This window comes from Stegodyphus dumicola, chromosome X1 (genome assembly GCF_044657685.1).
Source record: "Stegodyphus dumicola isolate Sdum_Otavi_A_Nest chromosome X1, ASM4465768v1".
Lineage (NCBI taxonomy): Eukaryota > Metazoa > Arthropoda > Arachnida > Araneae > Eresidae > Stegodyphus > Stegodyphus dumicola.
Window position 1 is genome coordinate 38,908,082 of NC_140780.1, and position 27,617 is coordinate 38,935,698.

The 27,617-nt window shown below is 32.3% G+C and overlaps 1 protein-coding gene across 3 annotated transcripts in view; it reads left to right on the top strand.

Annotated features, from left to right (window-relative positions):
* The window catches only part of LOC118183906 (phytanoyl-CoA dioxygenase, peroxisomal-like), a 101,666-nt gene extending 80,912 nt beyond the window's left edge, over positions 1-20,754 (top strand). For all 3 annotated transcript variants that reach the window (XM_035353515.2, XM_085807613.1, XM_035353514.2), the window contains exons 5-9: positions 1,340-1,421; positions 6,221-6,402; positions 11,431-11,586; positions 16,691-16,819; positions 20,449-20,754. In XM_035353515.2, coding sequence (XP_035209406.2) covers positions 1,340-1,421; positions 6,221-6,402; positions 11,431-11,586; positions 16,691-16,819; positions 20,449-20,502 — 603 coding nt within the window. In that variant the 3' untranslated portion in view covers positions 20,503-20,754. The remainder of the gene's footprint in view (positions 1-1,339; positions 1,422-6,220; positions 6,403-11,430; positions 11,587-16,690; positions 16,820-20,448) is intronic.
* Positions 20,755-27,617: the final 6,863 nt, after the last annotated feature.

Consider the following 27,617-nt stretch of genomic DNA (forward strand, 5'->3'; position numbering starts at 1 on the left):
CAGTTAATGTTGATGATTGTGCTGTTCCTTAATCTTCGAAGTGGAACCGGCTTATTATTTTTTGCAGACTGTAAGAGCAATTTTATAAAAGTAAACTTGAACTTTCGATTATGTCAAATAGAATTTCCGATGCTGGAGCTCCCAAAGGATCAACAAAACGAAAGTATGTTTCGATGTCCATCAAACAAAAAGCGGAATTGCTGCAAAAAATGGATAAAGACATGAAAAAGGTGACAGAGAGGTTAGTGAAAACGAAAAAATTTCGATTGACAAGTTAGTCGGTATTCTCGGCACAGCAATTACGGGACTTGAACAGCGGAACTTTGTAACTGAGCAAGAAATTATGTCTGTTTATAGAATTAAAGAGAAAGTATTATCACATAAAATGAAGCAACTTAAACAACTTACATTGAAAGAAATGTTTAATAAAGTAAACAAATAAATATTAAGCTTTTTTTTTTTTTTTTTTTTTTTTTTGTAAATTTTGATACCCTTTAGATCATAATTGTTCTTTATTTCATAAATTAAGGTTTCATATTTTTAATTTTAGAATTTCTGCATGCCATCTTACGAGATTTAAACTGATGATCTGTAATCCGGAATCGCCGAAGTCCCGACGAGTCCGGATTAACGGCTTTTGACTGTATGTGACATATTTTGTTCACCTGGATAGGAAACGGGATAATTTTTTTAATTCTCCGACAAAGGGGTAATATCTTTTCTGGCTTTTACATTCTCCAAATCTTAAATCCCACTAAAAATGTTTGGTATGCCACTATGTGTGGGAGAGTTGTATCACTTTATAGTCAACATACTCATATTGGCATATCTCTCAAAAGACCCCAGTGGTCAGTAATTTGCATTCTTTGTACAAGCTGTTCTCAGGACAAATGTACCTTTTTCATAAATATCCTTTTGTACTTAAATGTGTAATAAATTTCTTTTCACATAATTGATGAACATTCCCACTACAAAAAGCATTCCTACATGGCCCATAAAACTACCTGCATTTTATGCTATGTGGCCATTTATACATCATTCATAAATTTTGTCTGTTAGTGTGTTAATTTAATTAACAGGAAAAATTCTAAACTGGAATTGGAAATGTAGACACTTTTCTTTCTGCTGTTGTCAAATTAATTTAATTAACAGGAAAAATTTTAAACTGGAATTGGAAATGTAGACACTTTTCTTTCTGCTGTTGTCAAAATGTATATTGAGTCATGGATTGCTAGTTTTATTTAGAACTATGTATGTTGAAAAGGTACTGAAAGAATTATTATAGAAATATAATTAAGATTTTATTCTTGTTAATGCAATAACTTTTTTTAATTTCTAGATTCTTGATTATGTTGAGTGTTTCTGTGGTCCTAATTTCAAGGCAGTGCACACAATGCTAATTAACAAACCACCTGATGCAGGTAAAAACGTTTTCTCATTCTTATTTTTTTTTTAATTTTATCCCAGTTCCTCTCAAGACCATGTTTGAATATATTTTCCTTACATAACAAAATATAATTATTTTTAAATGTCTGTTACATGCCTGCATTGTTGGTTTTCGTGGTTTCTCTCACATGTAATGGGAGTATTAGCCAGTTCCTCATAGAAAATCCTCCTTAAGGGCATCCCTTCTCTAAGTAACATATCCTTTATGTGCATTACCATATTCAAATAAGCTAACCTAACCTTAAAATGTCTGTTATGATGAAATGTGATTCTATAGTGAATTATAAAAAATGAATTAAAAACAGGAGACTTTCTTTCACTGTGATGTTTGGGATAGCAGCAAATAATGGTGAGAAAAGAAACCAAGGGATTCCCATTGAAACATGTAGCAGAGAATTGTTATTATTTTAACCAAATTATAATTTTCTTTTTATTTTTAATCTTATGGATTTTTAAATAAATCTCTAAAATTGTGTTACCATTTGCATTCCAATCTTTGATGTTTTAATTTTTATTAGGCAAACCTTTCCTTTCTTCTGTTTTTCTTTTTCTTTGTGGCACACTTGAATTTTAGAATGACTTTGAAGTATCTTTGAATGTTATGATTTTACACTCATACAGATTGAGACCCACAGATCCTAATTCAGTATTATACCCATCCTAATATATCACTAGAGTTAATATAACATTACCCAAAATCATTAACTCCATGCAGCATTTATGCAGTATAGCTTGTGTTCTTAGCCCACTAGCTAATAGCTCTTGGCATTCCAAAAGATCTTTGAAGTAGTTTCCATGAAGAATCATTTTATGTTGTACTGCATGTACCCGTGCTTCACCATCACCTTTGACTATTGAGTATGTGTGTGTATCTTCTGTTTAATTTCAATAGTTTCTCTTGCATGATCGTTTTGGCAGCATCTGTTTGCATGGATTACAATACTACTAAATGTTCTCTGTCATCCACAAATTTATAAACTTAAAAAATTTCAGAATAATTATGGTAATAAAAACTTTTCAGTATACACTGATGGGAGAAAATTCCCATCACCAAGAAAAAATTAATATAATGAGATTTCTGCAGTATATTTGTCTAGGTAACATATTTAATTGATTAAATTTTCAAGATCATACATTAATGCCAGCATGAGAAGAACCATTTCAAATGTGAAATGTTGCTACATTAATAACTGGTATAACCGCCAGAATTTTGAATCAAAGCATGCAAACATGCATGGTTTATGTTATACAGGTGCCGGATATCAGTTTATGGGATGATGTTCCATGCCTGTTGCACTTGGTAGTTCAATATAAACGATGGTTAATGTTGGTTATGGATGATGCTGAAGTTACCATCCATTGATGTCCTATACACACTTTACTGGAGATAAATATGGTTATCTAGCAGGCGATACCAACATGTTGACACTCTGTAGAGCATGTTGGTTTACAACAGCAATGTGGGGTGAGCATTATCCGGTTGGAAAACACCTCCTTGAATACTGTTCATGCATGGTAACTGAACAGTTTGAATCACCAGACTGATGTACAAATTTGCAGTCAGGGTACATGGGATGACCATAAGAGTGCTCCTGCTGTCATATGAAATTGCTCCCCAGATCATAACTCCAGGGATAGCTCCAGTGCATCTAGGCCGCAGACAGTCACATAGTCTCCTTCTAAACAACACATTGCCATCTCTGGCACCAATGCAGAACAGGCTTTTATTAGAAAGCACAACATATCTCCACTCCATCTCCAATGAGCTCAGCTAAACATAAGTGGTTTTGAGTCAGTGGAATGCATGCTATAGGGTATTTGGCTGAGATCTGTCCTTCAAGTAACCAATTTGTACCAGTTTGTTGTATTACTGTGGTGCCAAATGCAGCTCGAACTTCTGCTGTAGACAAAGTACAGTGTGCTGCAGCCATAAGCCAAATACGACAGTCTTCCCTCTCAGTAGTGCCACAGAACCTGGTCTTCCCTTTACCACTGCTGCCAGCAATGATGCACAGTGAAGACATTTCTGATAATTTAAACAATACTCAAGAATTTTACAACATATATTTAAAGAAAACCTGATTTGCATATTCATAGTGACACTACTAGCGCCACACTTACACACCTACCATGAAATTTGAATATATGTCATCTTTCAGATGTATAAACATGCCTGCCAAGTTTTGTTAATATAGCACAACTCTTTCTTGGTGTTGGGATTTTGTTTTCTCTGCAGTGCTATTATTTCTCTTCAGTATTAAACTGTTATTTATATGTCATATATATATATGTTATATACAGAGTGTTTTAAAAAGAATCACCTGATTTGAAATTCATATATTATTAAAGGTATTAAACATAAAAACTTAAGATTAGTTTTTTATTACATAGCTAATCAAAGTTTATTTACAAACCAAGGTGTTAATGTGTCCAACTTTAGATATGCATATGTCTGTACAGTAGCCAAATTTGTCCCAGACTTTTGCAAGCATATCTGCATCCACTACTTCCATGGATGTTGTTATGCGTATCTTCAGTTTGGCTAATACAGCTAAAAGTGGAGGCACATCAGCAGAGTCTTTCAAAAAGAAATCGCACACTGAGAGGTTCAACTATCTTGGAGGCCAGTCATATTTTACTGAATTGTCAGATCCTGAACCAATGATCCATCATTGAGGAATGTGATTGCTCAAAAATTCTTGGGAGGTCCAATCTCTAGTGTGCTGATAATATGCTCCAGTGTGCTTCTGATGCCCCATCCTGCTGGAAAACGAACTCATATGAATTGTTTTCTAACTATGAGAAAAGCCAGTTTTCAAGCATATTGAGATATGTGATTCCCATAACAGTAACCTCTATGAAAGAAGGGAACCATACTACTTTTTATGGGTTTCTCTCATGCTGTACAATTTGGTGTGGCTGCTTCATATCCCACATTCTAATTTAGTGATGGTTTTCCTTGCCACTCAGTGAGAAATAGCCTCATCACTAAACATGAAGCATGTTCAAAAATTGTCATCTTGTGACATACTCTGAAGGATGAATTCGCAAAACTCTGGACGTCATTATCACTTGTATGAAGAGCTTGCAAGAATTGTATCTTGTATGGTTTGAAAACAAATGTTACCGCAAAACATGCCAAATAGATGTTGTAGGAATGTCGAGTTCCTTACCGATACAATGAGTGGATTTCTGTGATCTACATGGAAAATTCTGTGGGATGTGTTCCACATTTTCTTCTGACTGGTGATTTCCTTTTACACAGATAATCCATCTTTTGGAATTGGTTATACTATCATCTAATGCTGTGAGCCGTCAGTTGTTAAACACTAGGGTATTGTCACCAAAGATCATACTGAACAATTGTTACAGACTCACACTTTTCAAAATGTAGAACACAAAATGATTTCTGTTGTGCGGTCACCATCTAGACAAATACTGAAAATGGTGGGCAGAAGAAAAGCATTAGCGCAACCAGTTCCCAACTGCAAGGCATTCGAGATTTCCTCTTTCTACCTATACATTATTTGATCAAAACAGATTGAAAACCAAATAATTGAGATTTTTTAAAACAGATGATTCTTTTTTGGAACACCCTGTATATATTAATGTTTTGGAGTTTCTTCATGGGAACCTAGAACTGCAGATCAGTAGAATCTACAAGAGTATTCTGTATGTAATGAATACCATACTTCCTGCAGAACATTCTATAATTTTGCTGTATTTTAAATTATTGGACTTCTGTTGTTCATAGCTTATTACATGACATCCCATGTATGTTTGATAATGTTAATGTATCATAATTTAGGTGACCATGGGAACACTCCAAACTGATATATGTTATGCTAAGTATAATTTGGTATCTATTAGCTTCTGACGTTATTTGCCCAAAGATGCTGATCCCATTAAAATTAATGCTGGATATGAACAGTTGTAATTCATTAAAAAGGTTGTAGACCTAGCATTTACTTATTAGAAATGTTAATAAGACATATTGGGCCCCATTGATTGTTGACTAAACAAACTCCTTACTATTATCGGGCCACCACAGTGTACAGCTTTGTGTTGACATATAAGATCCATAAATGATTGGCATGGTTTTCTGCATATGCAGGTCTTTCCACACGAAGCATTTGGATATGGCTGGTCAGATCAGGCTGCTTGTTTCAGGTAGTCATGAAATACCTAGTATCTAAATTACAATGCTGAAATGAGCTGTGTATGTCTGTCATGCTTACTTCAGAGGTTCTTTGGTTGGATGTCAGTTCTTATAGCTCATATGATTAAGGAAGTATTCTAGTCTCCAAGCAGATATTTATTGAAGCTGTTTGAGTTTATCAGGCTGCACACCATTCCTTTCAGTGAGCACACTTGTGCCATAAGTTCAGAGTTTTGTGAAATTCTTGCAGTCGCAACATATTCTTGAAATGATCATGCGTGAAAATTTCATCTCGACCTCCAAAATATTATGCCTAATCTCATGTGTTGCATGTATTAGACTGCATTAAAAGTCTCTTAAGTGACAAGAAATTGTCATTCTCAAGTCCAGTAACTCCAAAAGCTTTCACACATGTCTATAACTCCATATATGTAGTAGTCACATAACTGATAATATGCATAAGTAGAGCTACCATATAGTTTACATAAACTCATATGTACCAGCCTTTTTATCACATTAGTATGTGTGTAAATTTTGTTATTAAAAATTATTATTCACCAATATTGTGTCTAGTGATTCTAAAAAAGATTAAGTTTTCATTTTAATTTTTGATAGGTACCTTGACTTCACGTCATCCTCTTCATCAAGATTTGCACTACTTTCCATTTAGACCAGCTGATAAAATTGTATGTGCATGGACCGCTATGGAAAAAGTCAACCGTGAAAATGGGTGTTTAGTTGCCATTCCAGGAACTCATAAAGGGGAATTACTTCATCATGATTATCCAGATTGGGAGGTAAAAATATTTAAAAATCTTAATTAATCATGTGCTGGAAAGTAGATAATGGTTCATATTTCTATCTGAATTGAGAGAAATTGAATATGAAAGCTGATCCCTTATATTTTTGTCATATTCATTTATTTCATTTCATTTCATATGTTGGATCTAAAATATATATTGCAGTGATAATAGTGTATTACAGTTTTTTTTATGTATTTACTTAAATTGAAGTGACCAGTTAGCTAAATCTGAAATTGTTTCACAAGGGGAATTTTGAGAACATCAGAAACATTTAATTTATTTTTAACAATTTAGTTAATGTACTGTTTTGAATGGCTTTTTTCTTTGCAGTTATTATAAGTTGAGGGCTTTTTTAACATAAAAAAATTTATAAATAGTTTTGCATTGCAATACTAGATCTCATGTGCTTTGCCATAATGACATAAACCAAACCAAACCTATACTAAATCACATTTTTTTTTAAGCATGAAACGCATTTACAGAGTGAATGTATTTAAAAAAAACTGTATGCAGATAGGTGCTTAGAGTGTCCACCATTGCATTCTATCACAGAAAGCAAGAAGGTAATAATACCCATCAGAGGTACATATAGCTTTTATTCAAGTATGCATTGAGTTCTGTTTCAATTCAGATTTAAGTTATCTACAAAGCTTCAACTATTAAATCTAGGATGCCAAGTATAATAGGAGCCTTTGCTTATCAGCTGATCCATACTAAATTTGACAAGGAAAGAAATTTGATGGACCTTCTTTAGTTGAAGAAGGTACATCATTTCTTGTGTAGTATCAGATGAATTAATGACTGAGTAAATCATTACACATCTTGAGTGAGTGATATCTAGTAAGTTATGTTTCTGAATGAATGGCATACCTTAGTCCTACAGGAAATTAAGATTGCACTATTACAATTTAAAAAGAGTATTTACTATGTGCTGAAAAAGAATGGGCTCATTTTCTGAAACCTGTTTGATGAATTATGTTAAAGACCAAGATGTTATTTGTTTTTTAAATAACTTTTGTCTGAAATACTGCCGTATTGCCACAGTGCACTAATGGCTATTTATTTCATGAACTTTGTTTAAAACTTGATTAAAGATGCTGTGAGTGGTAGGCGCAACTTGATCGTGTGAAATGGTTAAGAAATCCACGATTTTTTAAGCTTATCATACATCTTTTAGATAGTGCTTGTCATATCTTATGACAGTTATAATATCATTTGCTGTAACAATTCATGGTATCATTTGCTGTAATAATTCAAAGTAAAGTTACATTTTGTCAAGCCAGTAAAGCTGTTATAAATATTGGAGCTGTACATTCTTGCTTGAAGACATGTAATTAAATGCTGAAGGTAATGTTAATAGCTTTGATGGTGTTCTTTCAACAACTTAACAAACTGGTTACTAAATTGCCACTATCAACAAACCTCAGACATTGCAACAGACCTACGTGTCATTGGATAAAAATGATTAGCCAAGATTTTATTTCTCTTTTGTATACTTGTGCCTGTGAAAGACTCAAGACTTCATCTCAGCCATTGAGCACGAGTAGAACACTTTCACTGTTCCTTAGCAACTGTAAAGCAATGTAGATATTCATCTAGACCAAGATGTTGTTTTACTTGAACATTTGCTTAACTTAAAACATCTTGGTTGTTTTTCTTAAGATTTTGTTTTACTTAAAGTAACTGAAACATTTTTCCACCTAAACTATCACCATCCCCATAGGTTAACTTAGAGATACACAGAGTATGTGCCTGTCACCGCATTCTGGCTGAACATCTGTACTTTGTAATATTGCTCAGTCTATAAGCACAATAAAAAGTCATCTAAGGCAGCGGTTCTCAACCTTTAGACTAGCACGCAACATCTAAATAAAAATTGAAAAACTTAAGCACCACCGCTACATTTTACAATGATTATTTTTCATTTGCTCCATAGAAATAATAAAAATAAATATATTTTGCCATTTGCACAACCTATTGGCTATTTGTATCAAATATGCATATGTAAAAAAAATAGATTAAAATTGTTTACCATTTTTATTATCAAAATTTAAGTTATAATACTTTAATTCTAAAATTAAGTGTGAAATTTGTTTAAGAAAGACAAATTTCTTTGTGTCTGTTCTTATTTCACATAGTTGTAACAGGAAATTATGATCCACTTTTAATTTTGTTCTGCATTTAATTTTTAAATATAACATAGAAGAAAATCCTTATTCACACAGATAGTTTGTGCAAAAAAAGAATAAAAATTTAATTGCTTTATTTGAAATGCCTTTAAAGTTATTTTTCTGTTCAGGCAAAAGTTAACAAGTGTATTATTTTTGAAATCTTCATTTCGAGTTCAATCACAGGAAATTTCTATCAATTTTTATTTTCCTTTACCAGGTTTTTGAATTTAATTTTTAAAAATACGTTTTCTTTGTGTACCACCTATTTTTCTCTTGCGTACCACCAATTGAGAACTACTGGTCTATGGTATGGAATAGCATAAATTTATACAAGAAAAATTTCTATTAAGATTTGTAAACAGTATCGAATTTTCAAAAAAAAAAATTATTATAGATTTAGTTTGGCACAGCTTGTTTGGATTTTTTCCCCCCTATTCTACATAATCAGAAAACTGCAAGAGCCAAAAGTTGATTAGAATATATTTCATATCTTTAGTTTTTAGGAAAAAATACTCTTATTATATTCATTTTCTGTATACTCTGTATTCTAATCCCACGGTCACCAACCACTGGTCCATGAAAATTTTTAATGGTCCACAGAAAATTAGGACATAATTTATGCATTTTACGGACATTTTTCACACATTAATAATTTTCTTCAATTTTTTATGGTTTTCAGATAGCTATAAGTCTCTATCAAGGGCTTTCTATCTGATAGCACTTCAAATACAGAAAAACAAAACGCCATATACGATCAGAGGAGAATTATTCAAGCCTTGCATATTGCAAGCCTGTGAAGAGGTTTTGCGGAAAAAAAGCTGTACAGAAACTGAAAGTTGTTCTTAACTGAAAGTAATAAGTCTGCTAACACTGTATAAACTTGAAGAAATAACTAAACATGACTGACATCGCTCATGAGCTGTTGCAAAGATGAAAAATGTTGGTCTACACACTGCATTATATAGTGAGCATCTTATGGGGACGAAAAATGTCCCCAGAACTACACCAAGTATTACCAGATCTTATTAATATCACAGATGAAATTCGACACAAAATGCTTAATTCTCGACTATTTGAAACACTTTGTGAAGAAAAAAGTTCCCAATATATTCACCTTCTTCTTCGCACTGAAGTGAGATGGCTTTCAAGGGGCAAAATACTGACATGACTATGCATCCTGCATGAAGAAATCAAATTATTTTTCAGCAACAAAATAATCCGGAATTTCAAGAATTCTTCTCCGACAATTTGAATGTGTAACCAAGCTTGCATACCTGGCAGATGATTTTCCTCTGTTAACTGAACTAAACATATGCAAGGACAACTTAAGCACGTGTTTACAGTATGAGTAAAATAGATGCTTTTCAAAAAATATCACTGTGGCAAACACTGTAGAAGGAAATATACAAATAAATTTTAATGATAATATAGGAGAGAATGATCTCAACCTGCAAGTGGTATCCATTATTCAACAGCACTTCCAGTTACTGACAGAATGTTCTGGTTTTTATTACCTAAAGCTAGAAGACCCTAGGCAGATTCATTTTTCAGCAAACACTGAAGATAGCAAATTAAGCATGAATGGAAAAGAAAGCCAGATAGATCTGTCTTGCGAGACAGTTTAAAAACTAAATTCTAGTCATCGTTATAAAGACTTCATTATTGCCTGTCTGTAAAAAATGAAGTGAAGTCTCTGAGTGAAAAAGCAATGAAAATTTTAATTCGATTTTCAGCAATATATTTGTGCGGAAAAACATTTTCATCTGTAACAGCTGTTAAAACTCGGTACAGGTCTCAGCTTGAAATAAACGTTGCTCTTCGTCTTGCAGTGATATCATTATAACCAAAAATCCACAAACTGATTTCAAACAAACAAACGAATATCATGCTAAAAATGTGTAATATTTAATAAACCTAAATTTTTCATTTCTTTAAATAATTACTGTATAACTCTGTTAACATTAATGGATGCATTTCACATTAATAAAACAAAAGTTTCTGCTTATTATTATATAAATGTATTTACCATTTTTTTCTAAACTCGTATTAGTGGTCCGCCAAATGCAAAATTATACATTTAGTGGTCCATGAAGTTCTAAAAGTTGGCAACCGCTGTTCTAATTTAACCGAAATGCATAGCAAAATGTTTAATTTATATTTTCTGTTATGCTATTTCAAATGCATAGGCAAACTGCAACCATGAACTTCAGGGAAGTATTTTTAAGCACCATCTCTGCTAAAGTGTATAATAGTTATTTATATATTAATAAATTTATGTTTAACCTGTAGGTATTTAAAACTGTGTTATAATAAAATTATTTGTTGTTTAAGTCACTATATGTCAAGCCAAAGCAAAATTTCAGAAAACTAAAATAAAAATTTAGAAATAAATGTGAAAAATTTTTATTTCCCCTCACTATGTGTACTTGTATCGCTCAAATCAGTATGATTAATTTTGTTTCTTTGGTATATTTCTTTCATGTTGTCTTTGAAAGCAGTATTTCATTTAATTTTATTTATACTGTTTTGTGTCTGAAAATCTGATTTAATGTAGCTTATCATGGAAAGTGTTCCTGTACTTTTTCCTAGGCTTTAAAATAATCTCGAAAATACCTGTTAAGGGAATTTTCATGAATTGAAAGTATTCTTTAGCTTGCTACTATTGAAAAATATAGTTAATAAAATTATAAAAGGAATATTCGTTTCAATTCTAAAAATGTTTCATTTATGGGGTAAATATGTGTGTATAATTGTATGTTGTTTGTGTTCCTTCTGCATTTAAAACATTTAATATTCACTTTGCACCTATTCTTTTTAAGATAAATTAAGCTGTATATTTTTGTTTCTGAAGAGTGGAGTAAACAAAATGTACCATGGAGTGTCACACTTAGAGAAAAATGATATGCTTAGAAGAGTTTACTTAGAAATGGAAGCTGGTGATACAGTATTTTTTCATCCTGTGCTTATTCATGGATCTGGAGCAAACAGAACAAATGGATTCAGAAAGGTATTGTTTGTTTGTTAAGTAGCATTTTGTGGTATTTGCTTTTATAAATTTTCAAGCTTATATTAAATAATCTGTTCATCAATTTTAATTTATTAAGCCATTTTACTATATTTCACTGCTGATATATAATTTAGTAAATATGTGTATGCATATGTCGAAAACCAAAGACTAAGTGGCATTTTTGCAAGTATAGAGATAAATGTTTCAAACTGTTTTCCAATACCTAGCACAGGATGTAACCAGCATGTTGGAAGTAACAAATCAAAGCAGTAGTAGAAAATATTTTTCAGGAGCAGTACACACAAGAGTTGGGTATAATTGAAGTATGGATGAAATGTACTTAGTAGTGCTAAGAAAATTTGATTTTTGACAATTCGGTATATCCAGCTTAAATTAAGACCTCCCTTGGTAAATAATTGTTTCTTCTTTTAGACCGTGGACCAAGATTTGTTTATTTTCTTCTGAAGAAGAGCGAGCTTTCTCTAATCTCCCATATATATGCTTTGTGACATTAAGATTTGAGGAGCATACAAGGCAGTTGATTCAATGAGTATCATAATTTTAAAGAAAATTTTTCATTGCTCTGGTAAAGTGAAGCATGGCATTATCATCTAAAAAAGGAAATTACCAATGGCATCAAGAACAAATCCATGACATATAATAGCCGCTGTCATTGTTCAGCACTTGTGGCTGTGAATCCATAACTGAAATTGCCTCACCCATAACCTCTTCCCCAGAAGTCTTTCCTGCAGGCATGCCGTGTCAGTTTCAGGCTAGATAAACCGATCAGTATGGTAATCTATTCTGTGTCTGGCATACTGAATCTGTTATCATCAGAGAATAAGACATTAGATCATTTCTGCATTACTCAGTTCTGTTGCATCAGATATAACTGCAAATGCCTCCATACCAGCTGTCTTGATAGCACCACACAGAAAGATTGGTCTTTGGTCACGTAGCCTTATGTATTTCAAACATATAGCTATAATTTTATAAAATATCCGTATTTTTGTACTGCAATATCTTGCAAATTGTTAGCTGTTTAGTATCAAATGTGTTTAGCTTTTACTGCTAAACATAAGTTTTCCTGTACAGTCGTTAGAGGAAGGAATCGTTGGTTTATAGGAACACTTTTTACTAGTCTGAAATGCTACCCAAAGCCTGGAAACAACTTTGTGCTTTTCCAAACTCAATTGCAATATTGCCAATTCTGAGGCTTACTTTAGTTAGTTTCCTATAATTCATTTATATGTAAAATCATTGAGAATATGTCTTTGAAATATGATAAAATTTCACATTTATAGATTTAAATGTTTTGTATCCAAAATACCTGACAAAGGCCGTTCATCAGTAGTTCTTATTTTATTTTCTATTCTGTAGCTCCTAAATATAAGAATTGGAAATTTGCATGTTAACCAGTTTTTAGCTGCCATTTTAATCCTCCGAGTGCTATGGCTCTTTGGATCTGCACATAAAGACCTGTATTTAAACAGCATTAATAAGTTAAATTGACACAATTAATTATTGTAATCTCTGTTTTCACAAATTTTGATTCATTAAGTTAATATTTACATCATTAGAGAAAGTAAGAAAGCTAAATATTTATTAACTAATGTATCGCTGGTAACAAAAAAATCTCATGACTGCATAAAGGCAGTTATGCCAAGCAGGGGGTTAAGTATGTAAAATTCCCAAATATTGATTCATCACTTTCTGTGGTAGTAACTTTCTATATAATGTTCATTCTTATCCTTTGGGCATGTTTGCATATGATGACTAGTTCATTAATGTATAATGTGTGGTAGTTTTTATTGATTTTCAGCACCCCTTCAACTGATAACTATTTATATATTTTTCTGCTATCTTTGTGTTTTACCAGTAAATTAGATAGACATCTGGAGGTTTCACATGGAATGTAAATGGGAGCCGGTGTTTTGTAGAAAGTCTTGTACTAAAACCTTCCTTAGTATATTAGGTAGCTCTAATGTACTTTTTCATAATTAATGTAAGCTAACGTATTATGTTTTAAATATAGAAACATGATTATTAATTAAATTGACAATACTCAAAGGCATGTAGAAACTGGTTTTTAATCAATTAGTTAAAAAAAAAATTATGCAGATCATGGGGAAGGTGTTACAAAGAAAAAAGTTTTAGTTTTTGCCACCAAGGGCAAATGTGGTTGCAAATTTGTAAGACAAGTAAAAAAAAATTATTACAAGAATAAAATTACTAAATTGTGTGCTCTGAACTGCTTCATGCAGCACTTCATGAGGAAACTGGAAGGCATGTTGAATTATGCTACCATTTAATCTCCATTGTGGTCCTTGTTAAGTATGATCTTTTCAGAATTCACAAGGTTTGAGAGCTGGTAATCAGGGAAAATTCCTGAAACAACACATTGAATCACTAAATAGCACAAATTAGCTTGTATTTATGTATGGACTTGTTGCTTTATCTTGCATTAGAGTGCTACTGTCCCAGATATCTACATTCTTGTAGTGTTGGCACAAAGTGTTCTAGAAGTGGGCTTGGTAATAAATCCATGCCATGCCATTGCATACATCTTTAGTTAATTGTTGTTATTGAATATCATGAAAGTTTTCTGAATGTGATATGTGACAAGTTATGGGTGTTGATTGCTGCTTCTGAGCAGAAGCAAATCTCATCTATACATGGAATATTCAGTATCTGCTGATTTAAAAAATTTTTTATACTCAGTAACTCGAAGCAAAATTAAGAGTGGGATTGATCAAGCAGTTTTATACAAAGCATTTCATGAAGGACTCCTAACTTTGAAAAGAAAGAACTTGGAAATGGGGATAGATATAGGCATGAAACCAGTGGTATGTTTATTAAAATGGCATTAAGAACCCGCTACAGAAAACTCAAAATATTAGTTACAAATTGTGCCAATGGTGCTGCAGGTGACATTACAATAAGTAGGCAATAAGTACTGGGTAATGCAAGCGTTTGTTGCATTCACATGAATAGTGATTTAAGATGTATACCTGTCACACAACACTCGTGTCGCAAGCGAAGAGTGAAATTGTCAGTGACTATTTACAGTGTGCCACTGGAAGCTGATGCACAAGCTTGCCAAATAGCCTCCTCCAGCTTATTAAGTGTTAAATGATTTTTCCATTAAACAGTGTTCTTGAGTGTATCTCATAGAAAGTAGTCACAGAGGTGAATACAGAAGTCACTCCATTCCTTTTCCCTTAACTGTCGAATAGTTTAACATTCTGTGTGAACCTTGCCTAAGCCTGGTCAGTTAGTTGTCCAATGCTTGTTGAGTGGCGACAGATTGTTTCAATATTGCAGTATACTGGTAAGTATTCGTTTCTTGCATTAAAAAGGGTCCAGCGATGCTTTTGCAGGAGACTACAAACCAAACAATAAATTTTGGGTAATGGGCTGGTTATGCATTGAAATAAATGGGGGCTTTTGGTATTCCAAAATCTCCAAATAACACCTTGCAGATGAAAATGGACCTTGTCTGTGAACCATATGTGGGCAAGATTGAAACCAGAACCATCAATCATCTTGAGCATCTCATTAGTGAAATCCTCTCGTCATTCAGCTCAAACTGGTATGGCATGCCAGCATTGAATCTTGTATGGAGACTTGTGTAATACATTCCACAGGATTTTGCATGTCTGAATGGTGTGATTCCAGATTCAGCTGTCAGTCCATGGGCAGATTTAATTTTATGATGCTTAATAACTTCAGCAAATATTATTGCATTTTCAGGCGTAAGAGCAGAGTTGGTGGAACCCACATTTTTGACTAATGCATCTGCCACACTGTTTGAGTGTTGAAATTTTTTGAACAATTCGCAAGTTGTTTCCCCATGTCCGAGCCTTTTGTGACTTAAAACCACGTTTGAAAAGCTTCTGCTTGTAGCATTATAGTGTTATTTTAATCAGTAGTACTCCAACACAGTAAACACACATTTCATCATGGAGTAACATCACTTCCAGAATTTTTCACTGTGTGCTTATAGTAGTCACATTTCAGTTGCAAATCTACAATGACTCATCATTCTTGCCATCTGTGCTCTCTGTATAAGAATATGTAATGTTATCATCAGTGCCATCTGTCAATGCAATTTTGACTAAAATTTTGATGTTCATATATCCAATTCTTAACATTTATTTAAACATACACTGGTTTCATGCTTCTGTCTGTCATCGTTTCTAATTTATTTAAAGTTAGGGGCTCTTTGTGAAACACTCTGTATGTTAGATTATATAAATCTTGTACAAAGTTTAAAATTTTTCATAAAATCTTCTGCCACTGTTGACCAAAAAATGGACAGTTTTGAAGCATTTGCAATTTTGTCATCTATTGTGATAATAATTATGTGAATCATGGACACACAGTTAGATGTCAGCCCTATCCTTGTTATAGTATATTGAAAATAACTTTAATCATTACACATACAGAAAATGCTGTACAAATGTAAAGAAAATTTGTGTTATCCTTCATCAAAGTAAATGTCACAATATTATCAAATTATTAAAAAATATGGTCATTTGTTCTAACCTATCATTTTCTGTGATATTAAATTGAAAAAGCCATTTGCATGTGAAGACTTGTCTTTTCAAAATCTGTTGTGCTTTTCTGATTTCAGTATTTTCTCATGCTGCCATACATGAGAAATCGTTATTAAAATACTTCAGCAGTTAAATACATGCACACCTTTAAAATTAATTGACCAAGAAGTATTAGCCATGATCATCAGTTATTAATGCCTCAAGATTGCCAGTAGAACTCATTTTGAAAATTATGATTTCATCAATGATATATTACTTGCTAATATTCTTTAATTGTATAATTAAAAGAGACTGAAAGGGAATAGACTAAAGCCATTTATCTCTGTGTGTGTTTTAGTTTAAACCAAAAAGAAAAGAAAAAAAAATTGTGCTGAAATTTGCTATTGTAAAAACTCTTTATTTATAAATTATTTCATTAATTCTTTACTAACCAATTTTATTTAAAACGAAGTTCTTGCTATTATAATTTTATTTAATTCTCTTTTATGCAGCTTTACCTTAAATCATCAATAAGTAATTATTTGGTTTTGAATCAATTTTACTAGGCCATATCTTGCCATTATGCTGCATGTGAATGTGATTATATTGATGTAAAAGGTACGTCACAAGAAAATATAGCTCGGGAAGTTATAGAAATTGCAAGAAAAAAAGGTGTTGAAATTGATGATGTTAAGGTATGCATTTTTGTGATTAGTTTTGATCAAGATTGTTTATAATTTTGTATTCTTGAAAGTCACATATATTATTAAAGTAACGAGTGTATTATACATTCAATGAAACTGTTGCTAAATTGAAATGAAATTTTTGCATTTTCATATAATGAGATCTTGCATAATAGAATGTATTGTTTTTATTAATGTATTATATAATGCATAGAATAGTTGTTTTTTGTTATAACTTGTATCGATGAAGTGTATTTGAATTCGTATTTTTCCATGAAAGTCTAACTTATTCACTAAAGAGGTTTAAATGGTCACAATATGTATTAGAAATGCAGTATTTTTCCAATTTTAACATTTCCAGTTTGATCTGCTTACTAAAGTAAAGTTGTAATTTTTTATGTGACTTTTTCACTTATAGTGTTTTTGAAATTTCTTTCTCTGCCAAATTTGGCATTGTAATCTGATACACCAGCTTGTGCAAGCATTTGTTTAATGATTTCACCAGTAATTTTTTTATCTGTAACTGTAATATGTGAGATTTCCAACTGCTTTTTAGGAAACTCCTGTGCTTCTTGCTCCTAACTATCCTGCATATATAAGATAACAATGTATGAATCAGAATTATAATATAACTATAACGATTAATTCTTCCTCTCTATTCTACAATCGTAATAACTTATCTGCATTGCGTCATTCAAATTAATCATGCAATCTTACATAACCGTTAATACCAGATGCCTCTTGACGACCAATCACCGAATTGTAAACCAAAACTTTTCTCTTCGCGTGCTTCCATCTTTCATAACGACGCACTTCAGCTTTTGCTCTCTACTGTGCTAAGATGTAATTTTGCTGGCTTGCTTTCTATCCCAACAATATCAAAAATGTAAATCTTCTGTGGAAAGGCACGACTAGAGTGCCAAGTGATTGTGGCCACAAGTATCAACTGGAAATAAAAATGGAATTAAAACTGCCTCGACTACCAAGTTCTTTAAATACTACACAATCAAAATTCTTCTTCAATATGGATCTAATCACGCATCTACACTGCTCCGTCTTTTTTCCTTTGCTCTTATTATGACATATATCTACAGTAGTTGCATTGTTTTCATCATTCCTTGATTCTTTAATCAGATTGTTATTTAGCTGTTTTTTGACTTTATCATTAGGATTCATGTGCTCAATAACTTTGAAAAATATAGGCTCAGTATTTTTACCACATTATTTACTCATTCTCTCTTAAGATCAGATGTAAAAACATTCTGCAACATTTTTAATTTAATCCAACTTGTGTATTGTGTGTTGCTAGCAGATTTGTCTGCTTTGTGATCCTTAGCTGTATTGCCTTTATCCTTAGCATTAATTGCAGTTATAGGTTTGTTTTTCAGCAAAAATAGTATTTTTAACACAATTTCATATTCTCCATTGAGAATGTTTACCATGTATATATTTTCTAGTCTACATACTTATATCTTAGCACAAATCAGTCTCAACACTGATAAATGTAAAAGATGGGAAATAATGAGACTAAAGCAATGAAAGCAGAAGGTCTAGCAATGTAACCAAACGTATGCTTCGTAAAATCTCATTACTCATCGCCCTGATGGTATAGTGTTTAGGGGAGCGAACTGCAATATGAAAGGGCCCGGTTTTGAATTCTGGAGAAGGCATGGCTGTAACTGTCTGTCCCTTCATCGGAGGCAAAGGTGGCCCCCCTGTAAGGTGCCTCCATAATAAAGTGACTAGCATTTCTGGCTTTAGTAGTGGCAAAGCTGAAGTTGGCTGAGGGCCCACCATTGGTTAAAAAAAAATCTTGCTACTCTGAATGGCTTTTCTGCTAATATCTGCCTAGAACTATTAAATAATCTAAGACCTAGGATAGAACTGAGTTTTAGAGCAACAGTTAGCTGTGTAGTCCAAAACAAGGAAGCACACTATGAATAGTGAACAATATCAAAACAAAATAACTTCTCTGTAACTCTCTTAAACAATACCCACATGGGAAAATTGTACGTTTTCCAAGTCTAAAAGATAAAAGGTGAAAAATCTGTACCATTTGCACTGGGAGAAGAGAAGTCTAATCATTATGTTCCTTACTTCTGCTTGTTTTAACTACATGCATCATCATACATCAAATGTATTCGATATGTAGGAAAAATATTGCCTACTGGAAGTAGTTCTTACTATGAGAGCATGTTTCCAGGGAATGTTGCAAATTGTTTAGTATTTTTTAAATTGGAAGTTTTTTAAATGTTTGTGCAGCAGATTGTGGACTTTGGTAAATCAAGCTGTTGTGCAGTGGTTTTCATCAGTTTTCTTAAGAGTTGCTTTTGGTATCTGTTCAGATTTAGCTATTGTTGATTGGCAGTTGTAATTTTTAAAGTAACGAATATTCAAGTGTCTTTTAAGTTTTTGCATCGAAGCATAAATGCAAGGATGTTTGAAGATGTCTCTTTGTTCCTGTGATAATTACTTTTCATAGCTGCAGTAACATCTATAAAAAAAAGGTGATAATGGTGTTGGGAGTGATTTTGTTCCAAGTAACAGTTATATCCATTGTGTTTTTACCAATAAAGGTATCAGTTTAAATTCAGTAAGCTAGTAGCGCTGTTGAAAGTGTCAGTAAGCTAGTAGCGCTGTTGAAAGTGTATAAGATAACAAACTTTCAGAGTTACTTTTACTTTCACCATAAAAGCATTTCAGTATAGGCCTCTTCATTTTTGTGTAATGAATATAGTAATAAAAATCTTTCTCCAACAGTATGCCTTGGTAGATAATACTGTGACCATTTTATTCTTTCTTTATGAAACATTTTGATACTATTCGTTTTTATGTTAAGAAAAGTATTTTTATTAACCTTAAAATATTTGTGAAAGCAGAGTATTTAAAGAAATTTATGTTGTGAAATATCTAAATGTTATACTATGTAATCTACAATATGAGTACTTTTGTTTTACTTTTACATCTCTCACTGCTTGATTAAATATTTATTGCCTTAAAAAGTTGCAAATTATGTTTGAATAATAATATATTCTGGTACAGTAGTAGTATGGAAAATTGTTTATTTACATGCTTATTCTTTTTGTAATGATGTTACTGTTCTTGTTTTTATATGTATGTACTGAGTGTCGTGTTTGTTATATGGTTAGTCCAAAGAATCCTTGAAATAACAAAAGTTAAGAATTAAGGTTTAATGGGAATGACAGCTATTAAATTGTTTTGTTAAAATAATTTTCCATTATGTTAGTTTGTCCTGTTCTAAATAATTTTGACAAAATTGTTCATTAAAATTAGGTTTTTTTGGTTGTACATGAAAATGTTTACATAATATTGAATGCAGATTGAATACTTTCACTTACAAAAATATTTCTTTTATTATTCTTATTTATTCATTCAAGAATACTACTCTATTTAACTACAAAACATTTCATCTACATGTACTAGTCTTTGCAATGCATAATGTTATTTTATATTTTTGCATGTTTTCCAAACTGTCGTAAATTTACCCATTTTATCTGAAAAATAGAAGTTGAAAAATAATCTAAAAAATTAAGCTCCTGTGATCATTGCTTTTTAGTCAATTATTTTATAACCATTTTCAAAAACTGTGTTTATCTACTCACATTTCTGTTTTCTTTCAGTATGTTTGGCAATTTAAAGGACGCTTGGTACGAGGAGTTGAAGTGACTTTGTGATATGGAAGATGATCCTCTTGAATTTGTGATTTCTTATTTAACATTATCTTGAATATAAATAGTCAAATATGCCAAAGTGTACATATAAATATACAATATGTAAGTGTATGTATTAAGAATGCAATCAAAAGAATTTTATTGGATGTTAATGCAACATTTCATTCATAATTTTGAATGAAACAGTGTGATGTTCTTATACTAATTTTGTAACTACATGTTTTTGTGTACAATAAAATATACTTTTTTAGTCAATTTCATAGAATAATGTAAAGAAGCTTTAAATATTTTATGTATTACATGTAAAGATAAAAGTGTTTTATTAATAATAATAAATTCTAGTCGAGCAAAATATTTTTTCATCAATTTCTTAGAATTTTTTCCCATTTTAATAAATTCCGTGTTAAGCTAAAAATGGGAGACATTGATTTGTATTAGACACCCAATACCTGTTTTAAATTAAATACCATATTTACTCACTTAATTCGCCCCATTGCATAATCCGTGTATGCAAGCCAGTTTCCCTTAGAAATTCCTCCATGAAGGTATCCCTGCCCATAGACAGATAGCCATCTAGTACTTTGCCATAATCAAATAAATCAACGCATCACATAATCTACCCTCCTCTCCTTTTCCAACTTAAGATTTAGAAACATCTGATTTGTGACAACAAAATATATATGCAAGACTGTAAGTACATTGTGTACATAAAAATAATAGCATATTTAATAATTTTATCTAATTTATTATAAATATAGAATACAATAATTAGTACATCTATTTGAATATGCTTTTGGAATGTTGTGTGTTTTTCATTACTCTTCCTGTCAGAAGTGATGTACAACATGTATTTTTTCCACTGAATTTCAAGAGACGATATTAGTACACCAATGGGAGAGTAAATGTAATAAGTATTTTTCATGCGGGGGGTAAATAGACCTTTAATCGTTTATTGGAGTAATTTTTTTTTAGTAACAGTTAAATTGTGATGAAAATTTTTAAGCAACTTAAATTTTGTTTCAATGACCTAAGAATTTTGAATTCTGCATTCCAGCTTTCAGTCTGATTTTTTGAAATTCAAATACATTAGAATTCCAGAAATCCGCAAAGCTTGGGACCAGAGGTTGTGCGGATTTCAGGACAGAAAAGATAATGCATAATATTCGGACTAAAAGTGCAAAATGAATAAGGCGTATTAGATATATTTAATTAAATTATTATATACATTATTGCAATAATTTATTATATGCATTAAATTATTATTACATATATAAATTGATTATATTATTCATTGTATTATATGTACACAGCATCGAGGTTTGCTGATTTTGCCTCGTGCAAAGATTTCCGGTGTTAGAATCACTGTTGCTGTAAAATTTCAACACCTTTTCTTTATTTTTTCGTATAATCATACGCAATCATGTCGCAATTCCATACCATTCTACTATAAATCGAGGAGTAGCACCTGTTTCCATCTTTTGCAGAATTTGCACTGCAAAAGTTTTTGCTTTACCGTCAATGCAACGTGTTTACGTTTTTCAAAGTTGCAAGGAGTAAAATCACGAGTGCATTTCATATCTGTTATTGTATTAAAAAGGGCTGAAATTTAAAATATTCTTAATTTATCCACAAAATTTCCTGATAAAAAAAAGGCAGCTCTAAACAATCTCGTGAAATGAAATAACAAAGCTCAGAAAATACAACAATGTGAATCGTGAACTTGAACAAAAAGTGAATCGTCTGCTTTTTTACCTCGATGCAGATTAGAGGGAAAAAATCTTATCATATTTATTTTATCTTATTTTTTAAACTTTTTTATATCAATAATTTGGTATTTCCGTTTTGACTCATTATTATTCGCTAATTATGACGTCATTATTCGGTAAGTATTTTTTCTTCAATATTTCGTACTCAATGTTGCGGTTTCCATAACCTATAAACTGAATGTTTATTCTGAGAGGCAACGCGGATTTCAGGTCAGCGGATTTGCAGTATTTGACTGTAATTGATTTCTAATGATCGAATTCGACATGAGATGTACATGGAAATCTAGTTACTTTCTTAAAACTCGGTGTGACACAGTGTTTTGAATCTACTCAGAATGCTCATAGCTCAATCTATTTATATATTTAGCAGCATTTATTAGTTAAATGTATGTAATTAGCTTTCTTAGACTTTCCTTCATGTAGCTCCAGTCTTTAAGATATTTACATGTTTGAAGACTGCAAATTTTTTTAATTATTAACCGATATATACCAAGTTTTAAAAAAATCTCTTATCTCAATAAAGTTAGTCATGCTTGCATGTAGTCATTTAAAAGGATCTGAACATTAAATTCTTCTATTTTTCATATAAAAATGCTTAGCATTCCGAGTTTTTGAAATGATTTAGTAATCCCGTATTTTTATATTTGTACTTTGGGGAGTTACTACTGATATGTTGATTAATGATTAGAAGCAGCTGGTATGTTTTCAGACGTTTAAAAGAAATCAAACTATACAACAAGATACTTACATTAAAAAAATATAATAGCTGACAAATATGAAAGGATTGTTTTTGCTTATAAATTTTTTATTATACTTTGTTTGCTGTTGTATCAATAGCCTGTGGTCGTGTGCAATGGATAAATAGATAATTTAAAATTTTGTACTGAAGTATGTATTAGAAAAATAAGGTAGGTGACTGACTTGCCACTGTATCGGGTATCCTTAACCCACATGTGGGAATCTTAAGTAATTAATATTTATATTTTGTAAACTCTCATGGCAGTACTCAATCATAGGAGTTTTTCATACATATGGTGAATAGTGAACTTTATCATGTTTTGTTTTATGGAAAGTTGTGTTTAATTTTTCTTTTAAATGAGTTCTAAGCTTTCGTATTTTATAAAGATTTTGCTCTAGCCATAAGCTGAAGCATGGTACTTATAGATGAAGTGCTGGTCATTAAAGTGGAAGTAACCATCCCTTGTCTTCATTCATTCTAAGTTTTGATTTATGAAGTGCTTTTATTCATGGTACATGTGTAATGTCAGGGACAGGTTTAATCCATCCCCTCCCAAATGGCATGGTTTTTTTAGCTGGATTTAACTAAATATTTTCTTTTCATTTGGATTAATTTTTATTCGTTTGGAGATCTTTTAGCCTGCAGATCAGAGTTATGCGCAATGGCCATTTTAGTTACCCATTTTGGTTGCAAATTTAGCCTTAAAAAAAGTTTAGTTTCCTTTGTTTCTTTCTTGTCACAATACCTTATGCAGATTTTTTAAGTAGAAATCGCTTTTTTTTTTTTTAGTCAATCTTATTTACAGATAATTTAATTAAAAAAAAAAAAAAAAAAAAAAAAAAGAATTCTAACGTTATAAATGGGGAAAACACTGATTCAGCATTTATTCTTAATCATCTACCTGTAGTCCCATATTTACTACACTGAAAAAATTTTGTTTTTCAAATTTTACATAAGGATTAATTTATTTTACCATTTTTAAAATAATGTGTTTCAGTGAAAATATATAAAATGATACACTGAGTTTTAGGGACTCTGCTAATTCTTAAATTTCATGATAAAGTCACAGAAATCAAGAATAATTAAATTTAAAATAATTGCTTAAGGCCATTCTAGGCATTAACTTTGTAAATGCACCCTCTAAGTAAATTCCTTAGTGAAAAAACATGTAAGAATTGGAGCATCTGAATAATTTGTGTAGATTTTTTCCCCTCGGAGTAGTTATAGTGTTAGAATAGAATAGAAGGTAATATGAATAAATAAAATTCATACTGAATTTTGTGGGTAAATAGTAGAGTAATATTAACATCTAATCACTATTGAACCTTAAGGATATTTTGGGATTTTCTTCATTAAAAGTCAACAGTTATTTTAAAAGCTGTTAAGATTTTTATGAAGTGTGTAGAAATAGTGATACATCAATGCACAAAATAGCTTGCTGTCTGTCAATTTGTGAAGGGATCTTGTGATCAAAGAAAAGTCCTTCACAAATTTCCTACACTAGGTGCAAAGTCCCAGGAAACTTCCCAGCTGGCGCACAACTTCGGGGCATCTCCAAGCTTTGATTGCTGACCCTTTTTCTGGATTCCTACACACATTCGGCAGAGAAGATATGTCCAATATAAGTCAATTCATGTCTGAACAATTTACATTTGGTAGGACTTTATATCTTCTTTCTTCTATTTCTGAAGCACAATCCTAATATTCTCTCAATGAGCTTCAAAACTTTTCCCGACGATGATGTCAGCCAGATATATCAGATAGGCTTCGTAGGAAAGACCTCGCAGCACAGTCTCCATAAGGCGTTCGAATGTTGCTAGCGAATTACATAATCCAAATGGCATCACCTTGAATTGCCTCAAGTCCTTGTCCAGTAGCAAATGTCATCTTTTCTCGGTCATCAGGCTGTATCTGTACCTGACTATATCCACTCTTTATATCAAGCGTCAAAAACCACTTGCTGCCAGAAAGAGTCCAGAATGTCGTCAATTCTGGGAAGAGGTTAGCTATGTTACTTCATGACATCGCTCAAAGCGGCAATAGTCAACACAAAATCTAGTGTAACTATCTCACCAGGACATTGGGAGATGCCCAAGGACTTGCTGAAGTTTTGATAATGTTGCTTTCTTGTATATCCTTTAGAAGTTTCCCTTCCTCTTGTTTAACAATGGCTTAACGTCTTGTGTGTTGCCTGATAGGTGGATGATCCCCAGGTTAATTCTGTGCTTTGACAAACTGATTCGGAAAATGTGCGAAAGAAAATATCATGAAATTCTTCAATAATTGCTGCATGTCTCCATTGCTTAGTTGTGCATTCTGCTATAATTCCGATGTTAGGCTCTCCAAAGACACAGAGGCAGGAAGACTACTGATTCATTTAACCCGTTCACAATATGCACCTGTTACAGAAGCGTTCTCTTGGGACGGTGCGTTAACTGGATACGTCGTTTTGTGGAGACAGGCAATTCGCGCTGCTAAGCCTAACTTTGGGAAAAAATTCGTATAAATTTGTCTTCCAATTTTTGGTACATTATGAGAATAACATTCAGGTAGTTGTGAGAATTAATTTAAAAACTTTATTATATTTTCATTAAAAATTTTATAAAATATTCATTCTAGAGTAATATAATATTTCCTTTATCCCACAATTAAATGTATATGGAAAAATATCAAAAAAATTGCAGATTTTATTTAACACAGCACATAATTAAAATTAAAAAATATTAAAACTGTCTTTCATAAAAATTCAATGTCCAAACAACGAAAAGTCAGCAATATTTAAAAAAAGAGACAATGTATTCTTTGAAACATGGGTGTAAAGTCCAACGTTGCAAATGTCACAGGAATAGAATATCAGAAAATTTGACTCATTTAGGATTTGTGTATCTTCTATGGTCAGATAGTACTTTCGTTTTACCATTAAAAAATTAGAACACCAGCAATGGAACATTTAAAAAAAAAAAAAAAAAAAACTTTCGCTAAGCCATACAAAATATTCCTCTCAATGCCGGAAAAATCTAAGAGTAATAAAAAAGTCTCTAATTATAGAACATCTACTCCACTATAAGGGGATAAAAAAATAAATTTAAAAGTATTCCAGAGCACCGAGAACATGTTCATTTGTTTATATGAAGTGACGCAGTAAGAGCCATCACATTACTCAACACTAACGAATTAGCATTTGTGTATATTCTTCTATGTTCAGATACTTATATCGTAAAAATAAAAAGTACCTCAAAGCATCGAGAACATGTACATTTGTTTATATCAAATGACGCAGTTAAAGAGACATTACATTGCTCAAGACCCATCCACGAATCTCCTCATTCCAAAACAAAATACCAAAAATAAAAAACATTGCATAGGAATGAAGGTACACATAACTTTCGATATATTTCCCCATAACAGACATACAGCTACATCTAGCGGCAACAAAAAATACTAATTAAACGTTCTATCTAAAAAGTCAAATGTGGTATGCCCGGCCATAGAGTGAATTACATGGCGATTCAAATATGACACACTCGGCCGTGAGGTAATGTCCGCTGCTGATGCACATATGACACACCCGTACTGAACGGGTTAACGCATGTCATTCAAGTACACGCCGCAAAAACTTCACATTTCCTAATGACTTCCGCGTTATCACTTACGTTGGCAACTCTCACGGGAATGATGATCCTCGGTAGGTGGACGAGTGCCGAAGCTACTAGTACTCCTTTCGGGCTGTTACAGTTCTTAGCATATTCCATTATACCAAACCAGAAAGTTCTCTTTTCAGCTACGGACCCAGGTAGTAAAATATTGTTCTTGCTGGTACTATGGTATCTTGAGCTATCATTTGGTGGACATATTTGGTTGCTCTATCTATGATTCCGAATAGGGTTGTGTCCTCAGAGACAGATTGCAGTTCATTATTTTTAAAGTCCAAGGAAAATTTGTACTTCCTAAATCTAATCTAGCTAAACAAGAAAGTCTAATCCGAGTACGCAAAGATCTCTGTTGTCTGCTACATATACCATATAATGATAGGCGGCACTCCCAAACGTGATGTTTATGTTTAATTTTCTATCGATGTTGATTTTATCACTGGACACAATCTGCAGAGTTACGCAAGGCGGTGTCCAGGTGAGTTTATCTACTAGTTGTTACGCCGTATCTTTTCAGATGATGGCTTCTGTATCAATGGTGATATTGCACAGAACTCCATTTATGTCCCACAATGAAAAGTGCGTTACTGCTCCCACTCATTGCAAACATCTGAAGAGCTTTAAAATGGGGCTTCTCAGTATCTAGCAACTTCCGCTTCGTGAAATTGCTACTGATTTGTTTCCTGCCTGCTTGTTGCAGGACAATCTAATTTTCTGTGCCTTGGGGTGTTCATTTCTTTCGTACGTGGTTTTCTCCACCACTTTAAGGATAAGCTTATTGTCTTTTATATTTCGTCTGAGTTTGCCTAGCTAAATCGTCTAGATGAGCAGTCACTTAATTCACTGGCTCCTGGACATGAATAGCCGTGATTGGGTGGCAGAACCAGTTGCTTGTCGGGAAGCATCGAATTTTATGGCGTACATGAAAGTGTATTTTAGATCTCTGAGATCAGCTATTCTCTG